Source organism: Orycteropus afer, unplaced genomic scaffold (assembly GCF_000298275.1).
Source record: "Orycteropus afer afer isolate SDZICR_OR568_19922 unplaced genomic scaffold, OryAfe1.0 scaffold00273, whole genome shotgun sequence".
NCBI classification, from domain to species: Eukaryota; Metazoa; Chordata; class Mammalia; order Tubulidentata; family Orycteropodidae; genus Orycteropus; species Orycteropus afer.
Genome location: NW_006921860.1, coordinates 1,668,702 through 1,683,743, shown reverse-complemented (window position 1 = coordinate 1,683,743; position 15,042 = coordinate 1,668,702). Strand labels below are relative to the sequence as shown.

The window sequence follows — 15,042 nt, the reverse complement described above, 5'->3', positions numbered from 1 at the left end:
CCCTCCAACCTTGAGACACCCCCCCCTTGAGCCGCCTGCCAGCAAAACTCAGTCACTGTGCACAGTCAGTTAAGCTGTGAAGCCCAGGACTCGGCAGCTGCACAAAGTTGGAGCTTACACATCAGCCACCATACAGGCTGAACTCTCACAGGAAAAGGTACCACAAACACCCAAGGTGTCAGAGTTTGGCCAGTTCTAGAGTCCACAACTTAACATTCTAACACAGGACTTCAGGTACGGAAGTCCTGTGGGGATCTGTGAAATCCACGTCAGGGTCAGACACCCACATCAAATACACATGGGGCAGGTGGGCCCCTACAGTACATGGAGACAAGTTAGCCTTTTCAAAACAATTTGATTTCCAACTCAAACTGTTCTTATGAAGTTCCTATCCAAAGATGAGGCATCAGGATCAGCCAGGCTTTCATGAACACTAGCAGTGCCTTCCAGACCCACTGTGTCTCCACCCTAGCAATGGCGACTGAGTTTTAAACAAACACACCCTGGTTAAGAAGCACTCTGTGTCCTTCCTCTGTCCTCCTGCAGCGCTACGGTTACTGCATCTTTCACACCACAGATCATATGTTATTATGAGTTCACCCCCCTTAATCTCTCCATCCTCCTCTGAGCCTCAATGGCTGGTTTTAAAATGCCTGCATCCTAGCACTCAGCAGTGTCTGGTTCTGAGACTTTTAGGCACTCTAAGATTCAGCACATGAACAGTGAATACAGATTAATGTAAAATGAAAAGTGAATGATGTAATACACAGAACTTACACAGAAAGGAAAAGGAGCCAGTAGGTGGTCAGGTATAAAGATTTAACAGCTACCTGAATATCAAGGATCTGCTCAGAAGTAAAAGCAAAGTCCCCATCAACTTTCTTTTGAACCTTAAATCCTTCTGAACGTGATCTTGTAAGCCATGTGATTAAAGACACAACATATCCTTTCAGAAGCTCTGGTGCCACAGTGGTTAAAGCATTCAGTTGCTAACCAAAAAGTCAGCAGTTCCAACCTATCAGCCACTCCACAGGAGAAAGAGGCGGCAGTTGGCCTCAGTAAAAAGTGACAGCCTTGGAAATCCTGTAGGACAGTTCTACTCTGTCCTCTAGGGGCGCTATGCATCAGAACTGACTAGACAACAGTAGGCTGGGTTTGTTTTTCGGCGGTCCTTGTGGCAGCAGACTGCAGACATGCTGGTGAGTTTGAACCACCAACCTTTTGGTTAGCAGCTGAGTGCTCAGCCACTATTCCACCAGGCCTCACTTCTTCTCATCAGATCTGAGCATCTCTACAAGGAGAGAGACACGTCTCTCGAAGTGCCTATCCTATACACACCAGGACTTTAGAGCTGTCTTTGAAGTCCCACACATGAAGAGGAGACAGCATCTAAGAGCATCCCTTACACAAGCACCCATAAAAGGGACTTGGTCTTTAGTCCAAGCCTCTGCCAGGGCGCTGACTCTGCCCTGGCCTCAGGTGGTCCCCTGTAACTGAGGGCCACTTAAGGAGTGGATGGGTGACTCACTGAAGGACGCTCACAGCACTTGCCCTGCCCTGGGCACCGCACTGGATGCCAGAGCTGGGCCGTGAGAACATGAACAAGGTTCAGGTCCCTGTGGAGCCTCCAAGCTAGCATCACTGAGAAACTATCAAAAACAATCGGAACCTCATCAAAACACAAATCCTAGATCATGCATAGTTTGGCTAACTCTATTAAAAAAGAAGAAGAAATTGACCTCTCCTCATGCAGAATGCCCAAAACCCGAGGGAAACTCAGTCAAAGTTGATAACCGTGTCCATTTTCTACATACATTGGATCTTCTTCCCATTGTTCCATTATTTCACAGTATGAAATTAACAAACATACATGAAAACAAAACCGTAAGAGCCATTTTTAGGAACAAAATAGCCAAAATTAAAAATAAAACCTGCTTTAGGCACTGGATGTGTACACAAGTATCAAAACGGGTACTAAGCATGTCTTGTTTATCTGTATTTAAAAAAGGAACACAGACCAAACGCCCAAGTCTGGTTAAAGTCTACTGAAGCAACCTGCATCACCGGTTTACAGAAAAATCCAGCAAGTTAACCTAAGACGCTGAATGGTGAATAAACGTGCCACAGCGTGCGAAGGGGTAGGAGTGATGCTCAACTCGTGGAGGAGAATGCCCGCAACAGCAGCACACGAAGGAGGGCCCCTAACAGCAAGGAGCTGGCCCAGCCCAACAGCCGGAGGTGCGCAACAGGAGACACACACACACAGTCCGCGGGGGGAGTGTGGCCGTGAGGAGGACAGAGAGCCAGGAGGGGCGGCCAGCAAGGGCGACAGGGCCACGCCCGAGGGCTGTGGAGCTCCAACAGGTCCCACCCGACTCATCTCAAGATCACCAAGATCACCATCCCACAGCCACTGACTGGGCCGTGTGTCCCCATCAAGCCTCGCAGGGCCATCACTTAAATAGCAGCCGGCCAATCAGTCCGCCCACCCCCCGCCCTCCCGGCCCTCCTTGCTACTGCCTTCTCTACCTGTCAGAACACGGGGTGCTTTTCAGGGTGGGAGCGGGGCTGGCTGAAGTTTACGGGAGGGGAAGGGCAGGAAAACAGCTCTCCTCTCCTTTCACTTACAACGCTGCCTGGGGAGAGGCTTTTGCAAAATGCGCTCCAGTAAACAAATGAACCCCAGCCCCGGACACTTCCCTAAGCAGACACAGAGCCACAGGAAGCCTCTGCTAACTATCTCTGTCGGCTCCTGAGCCGGGTGAGGCCACACGGCAAGGACCCCACTGCTTTGCAGTGCCGGGCATCAGCAGGGCGCCGTCAGCGGGGCAGCCGTCAGCGGGGCCGTCAGCGGGGCACCGTCAGCGGGCAGTCAGCGGGGCCGTCAGTGGGTCTGTGGCAGCAGCAAGGTAAGAAGCGTTACCTTCGTGAGGGTGGTGGCTCTGGCAGGCAAGGTGACTCCTTCTCCCTGGGTGGACACATGCACAGGCCCCAGGTGAAGGCAGCACCAGCAGGACAGAGATCAGGCAGAAGACGCAGGAGGGAGGAAAGAAAAAGACAGAAGGTGTGAACTGCAGTGAGACAACACGCCAACTGCACAGGGTGAAAACATGCACAGAGCCCACCAGAGTTCCAAAGCGCGAGGGCCCAGGCAACAGGGCCCCAACGTCAGTGAGGCCACAGGAACCCAGGCGAGTCACCGCAAAGCTGGCAGAGCAGCGGGCAGTGAGTCGCATGGAGCCAACCCCCACACTGATGGCTTCTCCCGTTTCAAACCATAACCAAGGACATGAGGACATGGCACCCTCCTCCAGACACCTACGTCTCAAAACCTGCAAATGCAAAACTCGGCGGCATCAACGCAGACATCGCTCTCTCTCCAGGGTGGTGGCCCTGCTCACAAGCCACCAGTGGCCTGGCAGGCGGAGCGTGGCTCTGCTTCAAGGACCTTGGCCAGGCTGCTCTACCACTGCCCGAGCCTCCCATCGAGACACTGACCCCCGGTCAAAGGCTGTCATCAAAGGCACGCGGCTTGCCAACGATGACACAGCCACACCTAACACACGAGTGCTAGCAGTCCTGACCAAGGAGGCGAGGTAAGCGCCCCTTCTGTTCTCTCCCTTTGAACAAGATACGCAAGGTCCACAACGCGAACACTGCCAACCTCTCTGCACATACCATTCATCCAAGCATTGGCTTGGGGAACCCTGGGCGTCCTGTGGGTGCTACGACCCGTGCAGGTAACACAGGTGGCCTTACTTCTGCTCACAGCTGCTGTGACCCTGCAGGCCGCAGCCTCTGCCCAAGCCCCGCCCACTCTCTTATCCTTCAATTCTGAGCTCAGGCTTCCTCAGCTCCCAAACCCTCCGGCCTGGGCTGTCCTCCCCTTCAGTGCTCTGTGCATAGCCACGATTTCCCCCAGCAGGCATTCATAAAGTGCCTATCATGTGCCACACACAGATGAACAGCACCCCATGTCTCAGCTCAGGACAGCACCATCAGTCACTTCATGGTGGCACACAGTGTGTGTCTTGTCACCAGGTGTCATGTATACATGTGCCTCTACTATGTGTGCATGATAGCACTTTCCAGAAGCCACGTTCAGCCTTTTCATACGTGACTGTGCTTAACCGTCCCCTGTGGATAAACACCACAGTGCTCTTAGTCATGGGGGCACAGACCAGGCACTGAGGGGTGGGAGGGTGGCTTCTGCATCAGCACCCAGCCCCATGTTCTGAAGGAAGTGGCATTTCCTGTGAGACCTGAGGGAAGAGCAGGAACCCCAGCTGGAGGGACAGGGAGAATTTAGAGTAACTGCAGGCAGAAAGGGCCACATGCAGAGACCTTGAGGAAGAAAGCTGTTGGGAGAGTGATGGTGGTCAACACAGCTGACAGAGTACAGGGCAGGAAGGAGGGAAAAAGCCAGTCCGGGACTGAATGGAGGCACCATGGAGAAGGGCCCAACAGCCTGCGGCAGAGGCTGGGCTCTCCCGTCAGTGGAGGTAAAGCAGGTCTTCAGAGGGACAGCGTGGACCACAGTGGCTGGAAAAAGAACATGTGAGTGCAGGCAGCGGGGCTCAGTGACAGACTGAGCTGTGAGTGAGGACAGTGAGGGGATTGGGTGATGGGCTGTGAGTGAGGACTGTGGGGACGCTGGGTGATGGGCTGTGAGCGAGGGCCGTGGGGACCGTGGGTGATGGGCTGTGAGTGAGGGCAGTGGGGACCCTGGGTGATGGGCTGTGAGTGAGGGCACTGAGGGGACTGGGTGATGGGCTGTGAGTGAGGGCAGTGGGGAGGCTGGGTGATGGGCTGTGAGTGAGGGCCGTGGGGAGGCTCAGGGATGGGCTAAATTAGGGAAAGGGCTGGAGGTCTGTCTGCCAAGCCTGATAAGCGAGAGGCGAGGTGAATCTGGAGGCTGTGTGTCATCTTGCGCAGTGCAGGGGGGACATTCGCTAACGTACTGCTTTGCTGGCTTGGGGATGAGGTGAAGAGAAAGGACTTCCATTCTGACACTGAATTCCAGGTGTCTGTGAACACTGGCGGCTGCCCAGCAGGCAGTCAATAAACTAGAAAGAGGCCCTCGGGAGGCAGCCAGCACCGAGGAGGCGGCACTGGGGCCGGGCACACACACGAGTGTGGGTCATCTGGAGGCAGGGGCAGCACACTCGTCTCTGTGCCCAGTGCCTCACGTACGAGGCAGCAGAGCGCCAGGCACGTAATGCGCATGGCCGCCACGCCTCAGCAGCAGCTGTGAGAGTCTCTGATGCCCTCAGAGCCACAGAACACTGCACGTGCTGGATGACCTGAGCGAACCCAAGTGTGAAACTAACCATCCCAACAGGACGCTGCACAGAGCATCGGCTCCGAGGCACAGGCCTCTGCTGCTTCTGCTGGTCCTGCCTCTCCAAGCCCCAGACCAGGGTCCCGTATACAGGAGGCACCCAGCAGGTATTTCTTCATCAGGAAGAGGACAAATCTCATCCTCTCTGCCAACACAAAGCCAATTTTCAATTATTTGGAAACCATTCTAAATCAGTTCCTCTCTGGGCTGACATGCCTCAATCCTCAAAAAACTGGGTTTGGAGAAAACAGTCATGAGTTTAGCATTTAATGCAAAATGTTAAAGCAGACCCAATGCCTAAAACAGATGTAAATGTTTAGCTGAAAAGCCAATGGCTATAGTAGCACTACAGCTGTTCATCCCTACAGACAACCAAGACCCTACGTTCTCGCCCAAGTTACAGACACAAAGCCCTAAGGCTCTCACTAGCGTTACAGACAGGAAGCCTCAATGCTCTCTTCAGTGTTAGAGACATGAAGCTCCAACGTTCTCGACCACATCTCAGACCCAACAAAGGAACCCAGGCCCCACGTGCTCACTGCAGAACTCTAAGGGGCCTTTCTGGCCAGGACACTGAGGAGCAAAGCAGCACCCCCGTGGCCTCACCAACAGCGAGCCAATGAAAAACTGCCCTCCAGCACAACTCAGGATCAAAACTCCCAGCTACAGCCACGCTGCCCCAGGCTGTAAATGACCGAGGACCGTCTCCACGGCACCTTCACCTCCTGCACTGACTGGGCTGGGGCACGCCACACCACCAGACTACTCGTAACTTCATTACTTCATTGCAACAACTCATCAGCTGTAAGAAGCAAAAGGAACCTTCCACATAAAAATCAACACGCCAGCAGCCAAGAGAGACCCACAGTTCTGTCCAAGGACTGGCTTTCCAGCTAACATTTTCTGTAACTGCTCAAGGTAGGAAGGAGGGTGACTACTTCCCTCTCCACTGTATTTTACGTACAAGTAAGTCACATAACATTGCTTTAGTCAAATAAGTAACAATGGTGTAGCTGCCTGCTATCCACATCATTTACCACACATGCGCAAAGACACGCATACACGGGGAAGTGTGTGTGAAGAGTACCGACGTATCTCCCCACCTGTATCAGACTGATGGCGAGAGCTCTACCCTATGAGAGCTGTAGTTATAAACCACCTAGGGCTCACAAGAAAGCAGTCTTAGCCTAAGCTTATCAAAAACAAATCCCCCTTCTCTTACTGAGACACGTTTCTCCGATGGACTGTGAAGTTACATTCTTTACAGATACTTGTTCAACAAGATTATGAAAACACACACACACACACTCGCACGCTGCCCTCAAGGAAGTCTGTCCCGAGAGGGGTAAATTCCACTTTGTCATTTGTACTAGATAGTCCTACCACGATTATCTGGGGAAATCATTTTCAAAGGGAGTTCTCCTTTAAAACTCCTGTAAGATCCCTATACACTATTTCTAGTCTTCTTTCTCAGTAGTAATTTTTCTCCAAGAACTTTTACTCTGTACGTTGCTGGAGGCCGCCTCTCACCTGGGCTCAGTTCTACCAAGTAGGGCAGCTTCTCGGGGGGGAGGGAGGAGCCGTAGACAGACCCGACAGTCCTCTCCTGCCCCTTAAGCAGCTTCGCGTCCACCTGTTTCTTCGTTTTCTTTGGGACATGGTCTGGAGGCCTCCTCTTCAACTGGAAGACTAGAACCCCTAGAACAGTGACATTGTCAATGATCAGCCCCACCTGGATGCTCAAGGATGGCCAGTTACCCGGCAGTACCCTATGCAGAGAACTGTTGGGAAAGCCTAACAGTGTCTCCAAGAAAACTGAGCCAGGGCTAACCCCAAGTACGATTTTACCCACACAGGAAACAGTCATCTCTTGATGTGCTCTGAACACTCCACCAAGAAATTTCCCAAGCCTGTTTTAAAGGAGCAACCACTCAAGCATGCTACATGCTTGCAAAGTAACACAAAATCAGTTTAAGGACAAGTCAATGTCCACAGAGTTGCTGTGAACCGGAATCAGTGTGATGGCAGTAGGCCTGATTTGTATCGGTAAACCACCCTTTGATCAAGTGTACATAAATATGCACACATACATATACGTACATGTATTTTCAGTTAACTCAATTTTTATTTAATTCATCTGCATTAGCTCAGAATTCAAAGCAATCTGAGTTTACCTGAGTAAAGATTAACTTTATCCTAAAAATAACTAAAAAATGTATTAAGGAGGCCAGAAGTGTGCTTACTGAGAATACAGGCCTTTTTTGTGTGTTTTAAAACCACCAATCACGACCCAAGCACTGACATGGCTAACGGGTGATAAGCTTTCAGGTCTTTACTGGTGCAGTGGCCCTCCTCTGGGCACCAGTTAGCTCAGGGTGTGAACTGCAAAGTAAGAAAAGTGTGCCTCACCAAGAGCACAGCTCTCAATGTTCTTTATTCTGAAGTTGTCTCAACAGCACAACCCTGCCACCATCATCTGAAATGACCAACCCACCAGAAATCTTCAGGGCTATGGCCTATTATCCTACCGTAACACAGGCGGCCCAAGAACAGCGGCTCGCTAGGCTCCTAGGACAGTGTCCACTACTGATGGCCAGCAGACCTTCCAGTTCTCACCTTAAGACCAATAGTCCGGCCATTCCAAAAGACATGTCCTCTTAAGAGCAGAACTACAGCATCAAGAAGAAGGCAAGGGTGGAGTTGAACGGCCAAGGGACAAGGGAGCCACATCAGAGCCATTCACCATGTTTACGATGTATGTAATCATTCCCTGCACACCAATGTCCCCTGAGCAGTGAGCTAAAGCACTAGCACATTACACAGACATTTACAAGTCACAGTCAAGTGACCTTTTCAAGATACCCCCACGCGTCACCTTTGTCACTGGGCCACTCCCTGAAGATCTGCAGGGGACACTCATCGTCATCAAGGATGATTTCCTTAGCACCTTTCTCATCAGAATGCTGGGAGCCAGGAGGAAGCATGACCTAGAAGAAAACATACCTACCTGTGAAGGTGACATGTGACAAAGAAATGACAAGCATGTAAAGGAAAGGACTGTTTCTGAATGAATGGAAAGCAGTCATTGGAGAATTAAAGTGAGCAAGCACTGGAAACTTCCTCTTATAATTTCCAATTCCAAGTTCAGCCAGCTGCTTTGGTAGTTTGCAAAGTGTTCTGGTGACACAGAGGTTAAGGAACTCAGCTGCTAACCAAAAGGTCGGGGATTGAAACAACCAGCAGCTCCCTGGGAGAAAGATGAAACACACAGTCAGCTTCCGTAAACATGACAGCCTTGGAGACTCTGTGGGGCAGTTCCACTCTGTCCTCTAGGGGCGCTGTGTGTCAGAATGGACTCCATGGCAGTGGGTGTGGTTTGGGCTTTGCTTCCTTGAAGAGAGACAGCCTTGGAGACCCCCTGGAGCAGTTCCACTCTGTCCTCTACGGGTGCTGTCAGAATGGACTCCATGGCAGTGGGTGTGGTTCTTTTGATTTGGCAGTTTTGATTTCACCAGCATCCCTGCCTGTCTCCCCAAAAACAGTAATATGAGTATTTAAAAACAAAAACTCACATGGAAAGACTGTGTTATGGTTCACTTGTGAGTTATTTCTTAAGGGAAAATAACTTCTAATTGCAAATCTCTATTGTCCCTAATTCACCTTTTCAATTTAAGTAACTGCTTTTATGAGTTTCATGTATGTAAGATCTCTTAGGACAACAGCACCATCTTACAAGAGCAGCATCCTTTTTCTTGCAGACAGTCTGTCTTCCCAATTATTCAGGCTGTTCAGATGTGGCCCAGAACTATTTTAAAGCACCTATTTTAAAACAGTGTGTTCGAACCACTCTTAGGAATGGTGATGCCATCTTTCTCCTTACTGTGTTTCCAACATAGTCAAACCATCTCAGGAGTCCTCCAGGGATGCACGCATCACACAGAGGGGCAGCCGGGCCCGGCGCAACCGTCACACCTGCTCCGGTGACCTGCAGCCCACTTTCAATCTGAATACAGACAGTAATCAAAATGCAACCACAGAAACAGAAGAGGCCAAGGTCCTGGGCTCTGAGCACTGCTTCCTACCTGAAGTTAATGTCCCAGAGTTACCAGCTTGGATGGTGTCGCCAGAACAGCAGGCTCACGTACCACACGCGTGAGGCCCCATTGCACCATCCATTCTCTGCACTGCTTCCCAATTACCGTAAAAAGCCCAATATGCGAACACACCCTCCGGCTGGCCTGTTCAATCTCTCCTCACAGCGTTTTTCTTTTAAATTTAACATCAAGCCTCCACCACCTTTGCCCCCCTCTTTGCCTGTGCCCTGAGATCCAGTTCTGGGAACTACTTGGAGCTCAGAGTAGGCCACACTGTTTTAGGAGGACAAGAGCCCTGCTGCCCACAGAGCCCTTTCCCCAGGGCTCCTGTCCAGGTAACGGGCACTCCTCTGCAGCTCAGGCACACTCAGCGGGGAGGCCTGCTGGGCCCTCCATGGGAGAGCGAACTCCCGTTCTCTCCTCTGCATCCTGGCCCTTCTGTCTCTGCTTAGTAGGTAAGCCCTCAAGGGCAGCTCTTACTCCTGTAACCCAGCATGTTGTTGTTGTTGTTGTTATGTGCCGTCGAGTTGGACGCGACTCATAGCGACCCCTCCTTGGGTTTCCGAGGCAGTATCACTACGGAAGTAGATTGCCCCATCTTCCTTCCGAGGAGTTGCTGGTGGATTTGAACCGCCAGCCCCCTGGTTAGCAGTCAATTATTGCCTTTAGCCACTATGCTACCAGAGCTCCCGTAACCCAGCGTAGCATCTAGCAAATAAGAGCTACTGAAATGGCTACTGGGTAACTGGGTCACTGCGAGTGGGGACTAACTGCATAGTCTCAACTACCCCCAACCTCTCATAAGATGCACGTTACCACGGGCCCGAGGACAGACAGACAACTACAGCACGAAGGCCAGGCCTACCGCAGGGCGCTCCTGTGTCACATTGCGCACGCCAGGGAGCAGGCGCCAGGCCGTCCTCTTGCTCAGGTATTTTTTCTTCAGAAAGAAGGTAAACTTCTCCTGACTGTCCACCCGGCTGACCCTTCCCCACTGGAAACAGAGCGGCCCAATCTCAGGCACGATACTTCATCTACCCACCCTGCTGCTGTGGCTGCTGTGTGCCATCACGTCGATCCTCAGTCATAGTGAGTCACAGAGCAGGGGAGCGTGGCCCCACAGGGCCTCCAAGACTGTCAATCAAAGCCCAAACCACACCCACTGCCCTGGAGTCCATTCCGACTCACAGCGCCCCTAGAGGACAGAGTGGAACTGCCCCAGAGGGCTTCCAAGGCTGTCAATCTTTAAGAAAACAAACAGCCACATCTTCCTCTCATGGAAAAGCTGGTGGCTTTGAACCACCAACTTTTTGGTTAGTAACTAAACACTTAACTGCTGCACCACCAGGGCTCCTACAGTGAAATTACTTGTGTAATAATCTTCTGATTCTGAATAACACAGGCTTACCGCAAAAAAAAAAAAAAAAAAAAATCCAGTAATACAGAGAAGCATGAGAAAGAAAAGGAAAGAAAAATCTATAAGGTAACTGTATTTTTACCATGTTTTCATCATTTTCCTTGGGCATTCACATGACATAAGTGCACTGCTATCTTATTCGTACATGGTACTCTGTTGTTAGGTGCCATCACGTCGACTCCAACTCACAGCAACCCCATGAATGACAGAACAAAACACTGCCCGGTCATGCACAATCCTTGCAATACCTGAACCCATCATTGCAGCCACTGTGTCAATCCACCTCACTGAGGGTCTTCCCCTTTTTGCTGACCCTCTACTTCACTAAGCATGATGTCTTTCTCCGGAGAATGGGCCCTTCTGACAACATGACCAAAGTAGGTGAGATGAAGTCTAGCCATTCTCACTTCCAAGAAGCATTCCTGCTGCACTTCTTCCAGGACAGATTTATTTGTTCTTCTGACAGTCCATGGTACTGTCAGTATTTTTCACTAACACTGTAACTCAAAAGCATCAACTCTTCTTAGGTCTTCTTATTCATTCTCCAGCTCTCACATACATATGATGCAATGAAAATATCACGGCTTGGATTAGGCACAGTTTAGCCTTCAAAGGGACATAAAGTTGTCTCTTCGACACTTTAAAGAGGTCCTCTGCAGATGTGCCCAGTGCAATACAACATCTGATTTCCTGACTGCTGCTTCCATGGATGCTGACTGTGGAGCCAAGTAATATAAAATCATTGACAACTTCAGTTTTTTCTCCATCTATTGTGATGCTACTTATTGGTCTGGTTGTGAAGAGTTTTGTTTTCTTTATGTAAAGATGAAATCCCTGCTGCAGACTGTAGTCTTTTATTTTCACAAGTGCTCCAAGTCATCTTTACTTTCACCGAGCAAGGCTGTGTCATCTGCTTATCGCAGGCTGTTCAGGAGTCTTCCTCCAATCCTCATGCCACATTCTTCTTCATATAGTCCAGCTTCTCAGATAGTTTGCTCAGCATACAGATTAAGTATGGTGAAAGGATACAACCCTGACGCATATACTTCCTGATTTTAAACCGTGTTGTTTCCTTTGGTCTGTTCCAATGACAGCCTCCTGGTCTATGTACAGGTTCCGCATAAGCACAATTGTGTTCTGGAATTTCCATTCTTCTCAATGTTATCCATAATTTGTTATGATCCACACAACTGAATGCTTTTACAGAGTCAATAAAACACAAGTAAACATCTTTCTGGTATTCTCTGTTTTCAGCCAAGACCCATCTGACATCACCAATGACATCCCTCATTCCATGTCTTCTGAATCCACCTTGCATTTCTGGAAGTTCTCTGTCAATTTCTTGGCATAGATGAGTAAATGCCTCCAGTGCAGCATCCATTTGCTGAAACATCTCAATGGGTATTCTGTCAATTCCAAGAGTCTTTCTTTCTTATTTATTTGTTTGTTTGTTTATTTATTTATTATTAATTAATTTATTTATTTCCAGTTCCTTTAGTGCATGTATTTATTTATTTATTTATTATTAATTTATTTATTTGTTTCCAATTCCTTTAGTGCAGCTTCAAATTCTTCCTTCAATCACACTGGTTCTTGATCATATGCTACCTCCTGAAATAGCTGAACATCGACCAATTCTTTTTGGCTGACTCTGTGTATTCTCTCCATCTTCTTTTGATGCTTCCTGCATCATTCAGTATTTTGCCCATAGAATCTTTCAATATTGCAACTTGAGGCTTGCATTTTTTCTTCAGTTCTTTCAGCTTGAGAAATACCAAGCGTTTTCTTCCCTTTTGGTTTTCTAACTCCAGGTCTTGGCACATTTCATTATAATATTTGGCTTTGTCTGCTCAAGCTGCTCTTTGAAATCTTCTGCTCAGCTCTTCTGTCTTGTCATTTCTTCCATTTGCTTTAGCTACTCTTCACTCAAGGGTAAACTTCAGAGTCTCTTCTGACATCCATTTTGGTCTTTTCTTCCTTTCCTGTCTTTTTTTTTTTTTTTTGAATTGTGATTTGGGTGAAAGTTTATAGAGTGTCTTTTTAATGACCTTTGCTTTCTTCATGGATGATGTTCTTGATGTCATACCACAATAAGTCTGGTTTTCGGTCACTGGTGTTCAATGCGTCAAATCTATTCTTCAGTTGGTCTTTAAATTCAGGAGGGATATAATTAAGGTCATATTTTGGCTCTCATGAACTTGTTTTAATTGTCTCCAGCTTTAACTTGAATTTGCATGTGAGCAGTTGATGGTCTGTTCCACAATCAGCTTCTGGCCTTGTTTTGTCTGAAGATATTGAGCTTCTCCTTGGCCTTTTTCCACAGATGTAGTCAATCTGATTTCTGTGCAATTCATCTGGTGAGGTCCACATGTACACCCACCATTTATGCTGTTGACAAAAGGTATTTGCAATGAATAAGTCATTGGGGTCTTGCAAAATTCTACTATGCGATCTCCAGCATCATTTTTATCACCAAGATCCTATTTTTCAACTACCAATAATACATTTTCTTTGTTTCCAACCTTTGCATTCCAATCACCAGTAATAATCAACACATCTTGATTGCATGTTTGGTCAATTTCAGACTGCAGAAGTTGGTAAAAATCCTCCATGTCCTTATATCTTTGTGTGTGGTCGTTAGGTTTGAGTGTCGACTTGACTGGGCCTGGCTGAGTGGCTAAGTAGCTGGATGTAGTTATTCCCCATGGTAAGACTGGTAATTAACTCCATGGTGCAATCTATTGGAGCAGCTGAGTAGCTGCTTTGGGTATGTGGTCTTCTTCCCGTATATAAGAAACAGCTTTGGGAATGGTCTCTAGCTCATGGCACACTTCCTGCATGTGGCCGTGTCATTGTTCAGCAGCCTACCAGGCTCTGCTGACCTTGGGACTTACAATGGACTTGAATTAATGGCCTGCTGTGTGGTTTGGTAACATCAGGACTGTGCCTTTTTACTTGTCAACATTGGGCTTGTCAGCCTCAGCAGCCAGCAGCTGTTTGAGTGAAGAAAAGCTTCTAGCTTCAGTAGGCCAGGAACAGGAGGCAGAGCTGAAGCCAAAAGTTGAGGGTCTTTCACTCAGCCCCTAAAGCATGCCATTTTGAACTTGGAATTAAAGCCTCCAAACTGTTAGAGAATAAACTGCTGGTTTGTTCAAGCCATCTCATTTGTGGTATACTCTTGTCAGAGCAGCACCAGGTAACCAAAACATTGTGTAAATCTGCATAATAATAGTGTTAACTGGTCTTCCTTGCAGGCATGTGGATATTATTCTAAGACTGACAGCACTGAAGTTCAGGATAGATCTTGAAATGTCCTTTTTGACAATGAATGTGAGACCACTCTTCTTCAATTTGTCATTCCTAGCAGTAGACTATTGGACTGTCTGATTCAAAATGGCCAAAACCAGTCCATTTCAGCTCACTAATGCCTGGGATAGCAATCTTTATGAATTTCATTTCATTTTTGGCAACATGCAATTTTCCTACATTCATACTTCGTACATTCCGTGTTCTAATTAATGATGTTTGCAGGTTTTTCTTCCCATTTTTAGTCATGCCCCATCAGCAAAAGGAGGGCCTCCATGCAGGTCATTAACACTAACTCTACTTTTTGAAGGCAGCTCTTGCCCAGTCGTATTTTTAGTGCCTCTGACCTGAGGGGCTCATCTTCTGGCACTATATCAGAGCATACTTTAGGGCTATTCATAAAGTTTTCCAGTAATAGACACTGTTTTCACTATTCATAAGGTTTTCACCGGCCAATTCTTTGAGAAGTGGATGGCCTCTTCCTTCTTCTGAGTCTGCCTCAGTCTGCAAGCTCTGCTGAAACCTGTCCACCATGCGTGAGCCCGCTGGTATGTGAAGTATCAGCGGCATAGCCTCCAGCCTCACAGCAACACATACACCAACACAGGACAACATTATTTCCACCCCAAAATGAATGCTATCTAGGATGGCTACACAGCGGTCTTTCAGACTTCCTCATCTTCCATGGACTTACTCTCTCCTGCGCCAGACCCTAGTCTTAGAGCCGCTTTTTCTTCCTCGGCCGGCCTCACCGTTTTGCCAGAGTGTGCTCCCCAGTAGCTTTCTGAGAAAGAATGCATGGGAGATAAATTCATGACGGCCATGTATGTTTTAAAAGAATGCATGGGAGATAAATTCATGACGGCCATGTATGTTTTAAAAGA

The 15,042-nt window shown here is 48.4% G+C and overlaps 1 protein-coding gene across 1 annotated transcript in view; it reads right to left on the bottom strand.

Moving 5' to 3' along the window:
* Window positions 1–15,042, bottom strand: part of AFDN (afadin, adherens junction formation factor) — a 137,602-nt gene that overhangs the window by 82,853 nt on the left and 39,707 nt on the right. Inside the window, exons 6-7 of the mRNA XM_042782258.1 lie at window positions 8,217–8,328; window positions 6,872–7,039 (exon numbers count right to left, since the gene is read on the bottom strand). Coding sequence (XP_042638192.1) covers window positions 6,872–7,039; window positions 8,217–8,328 — 280 coding nt within the window. The remainder of the gene's footprint in view (window positions 1–6,871; window positions 7,040–8,216; window positions 8,329–15,042) is intronic.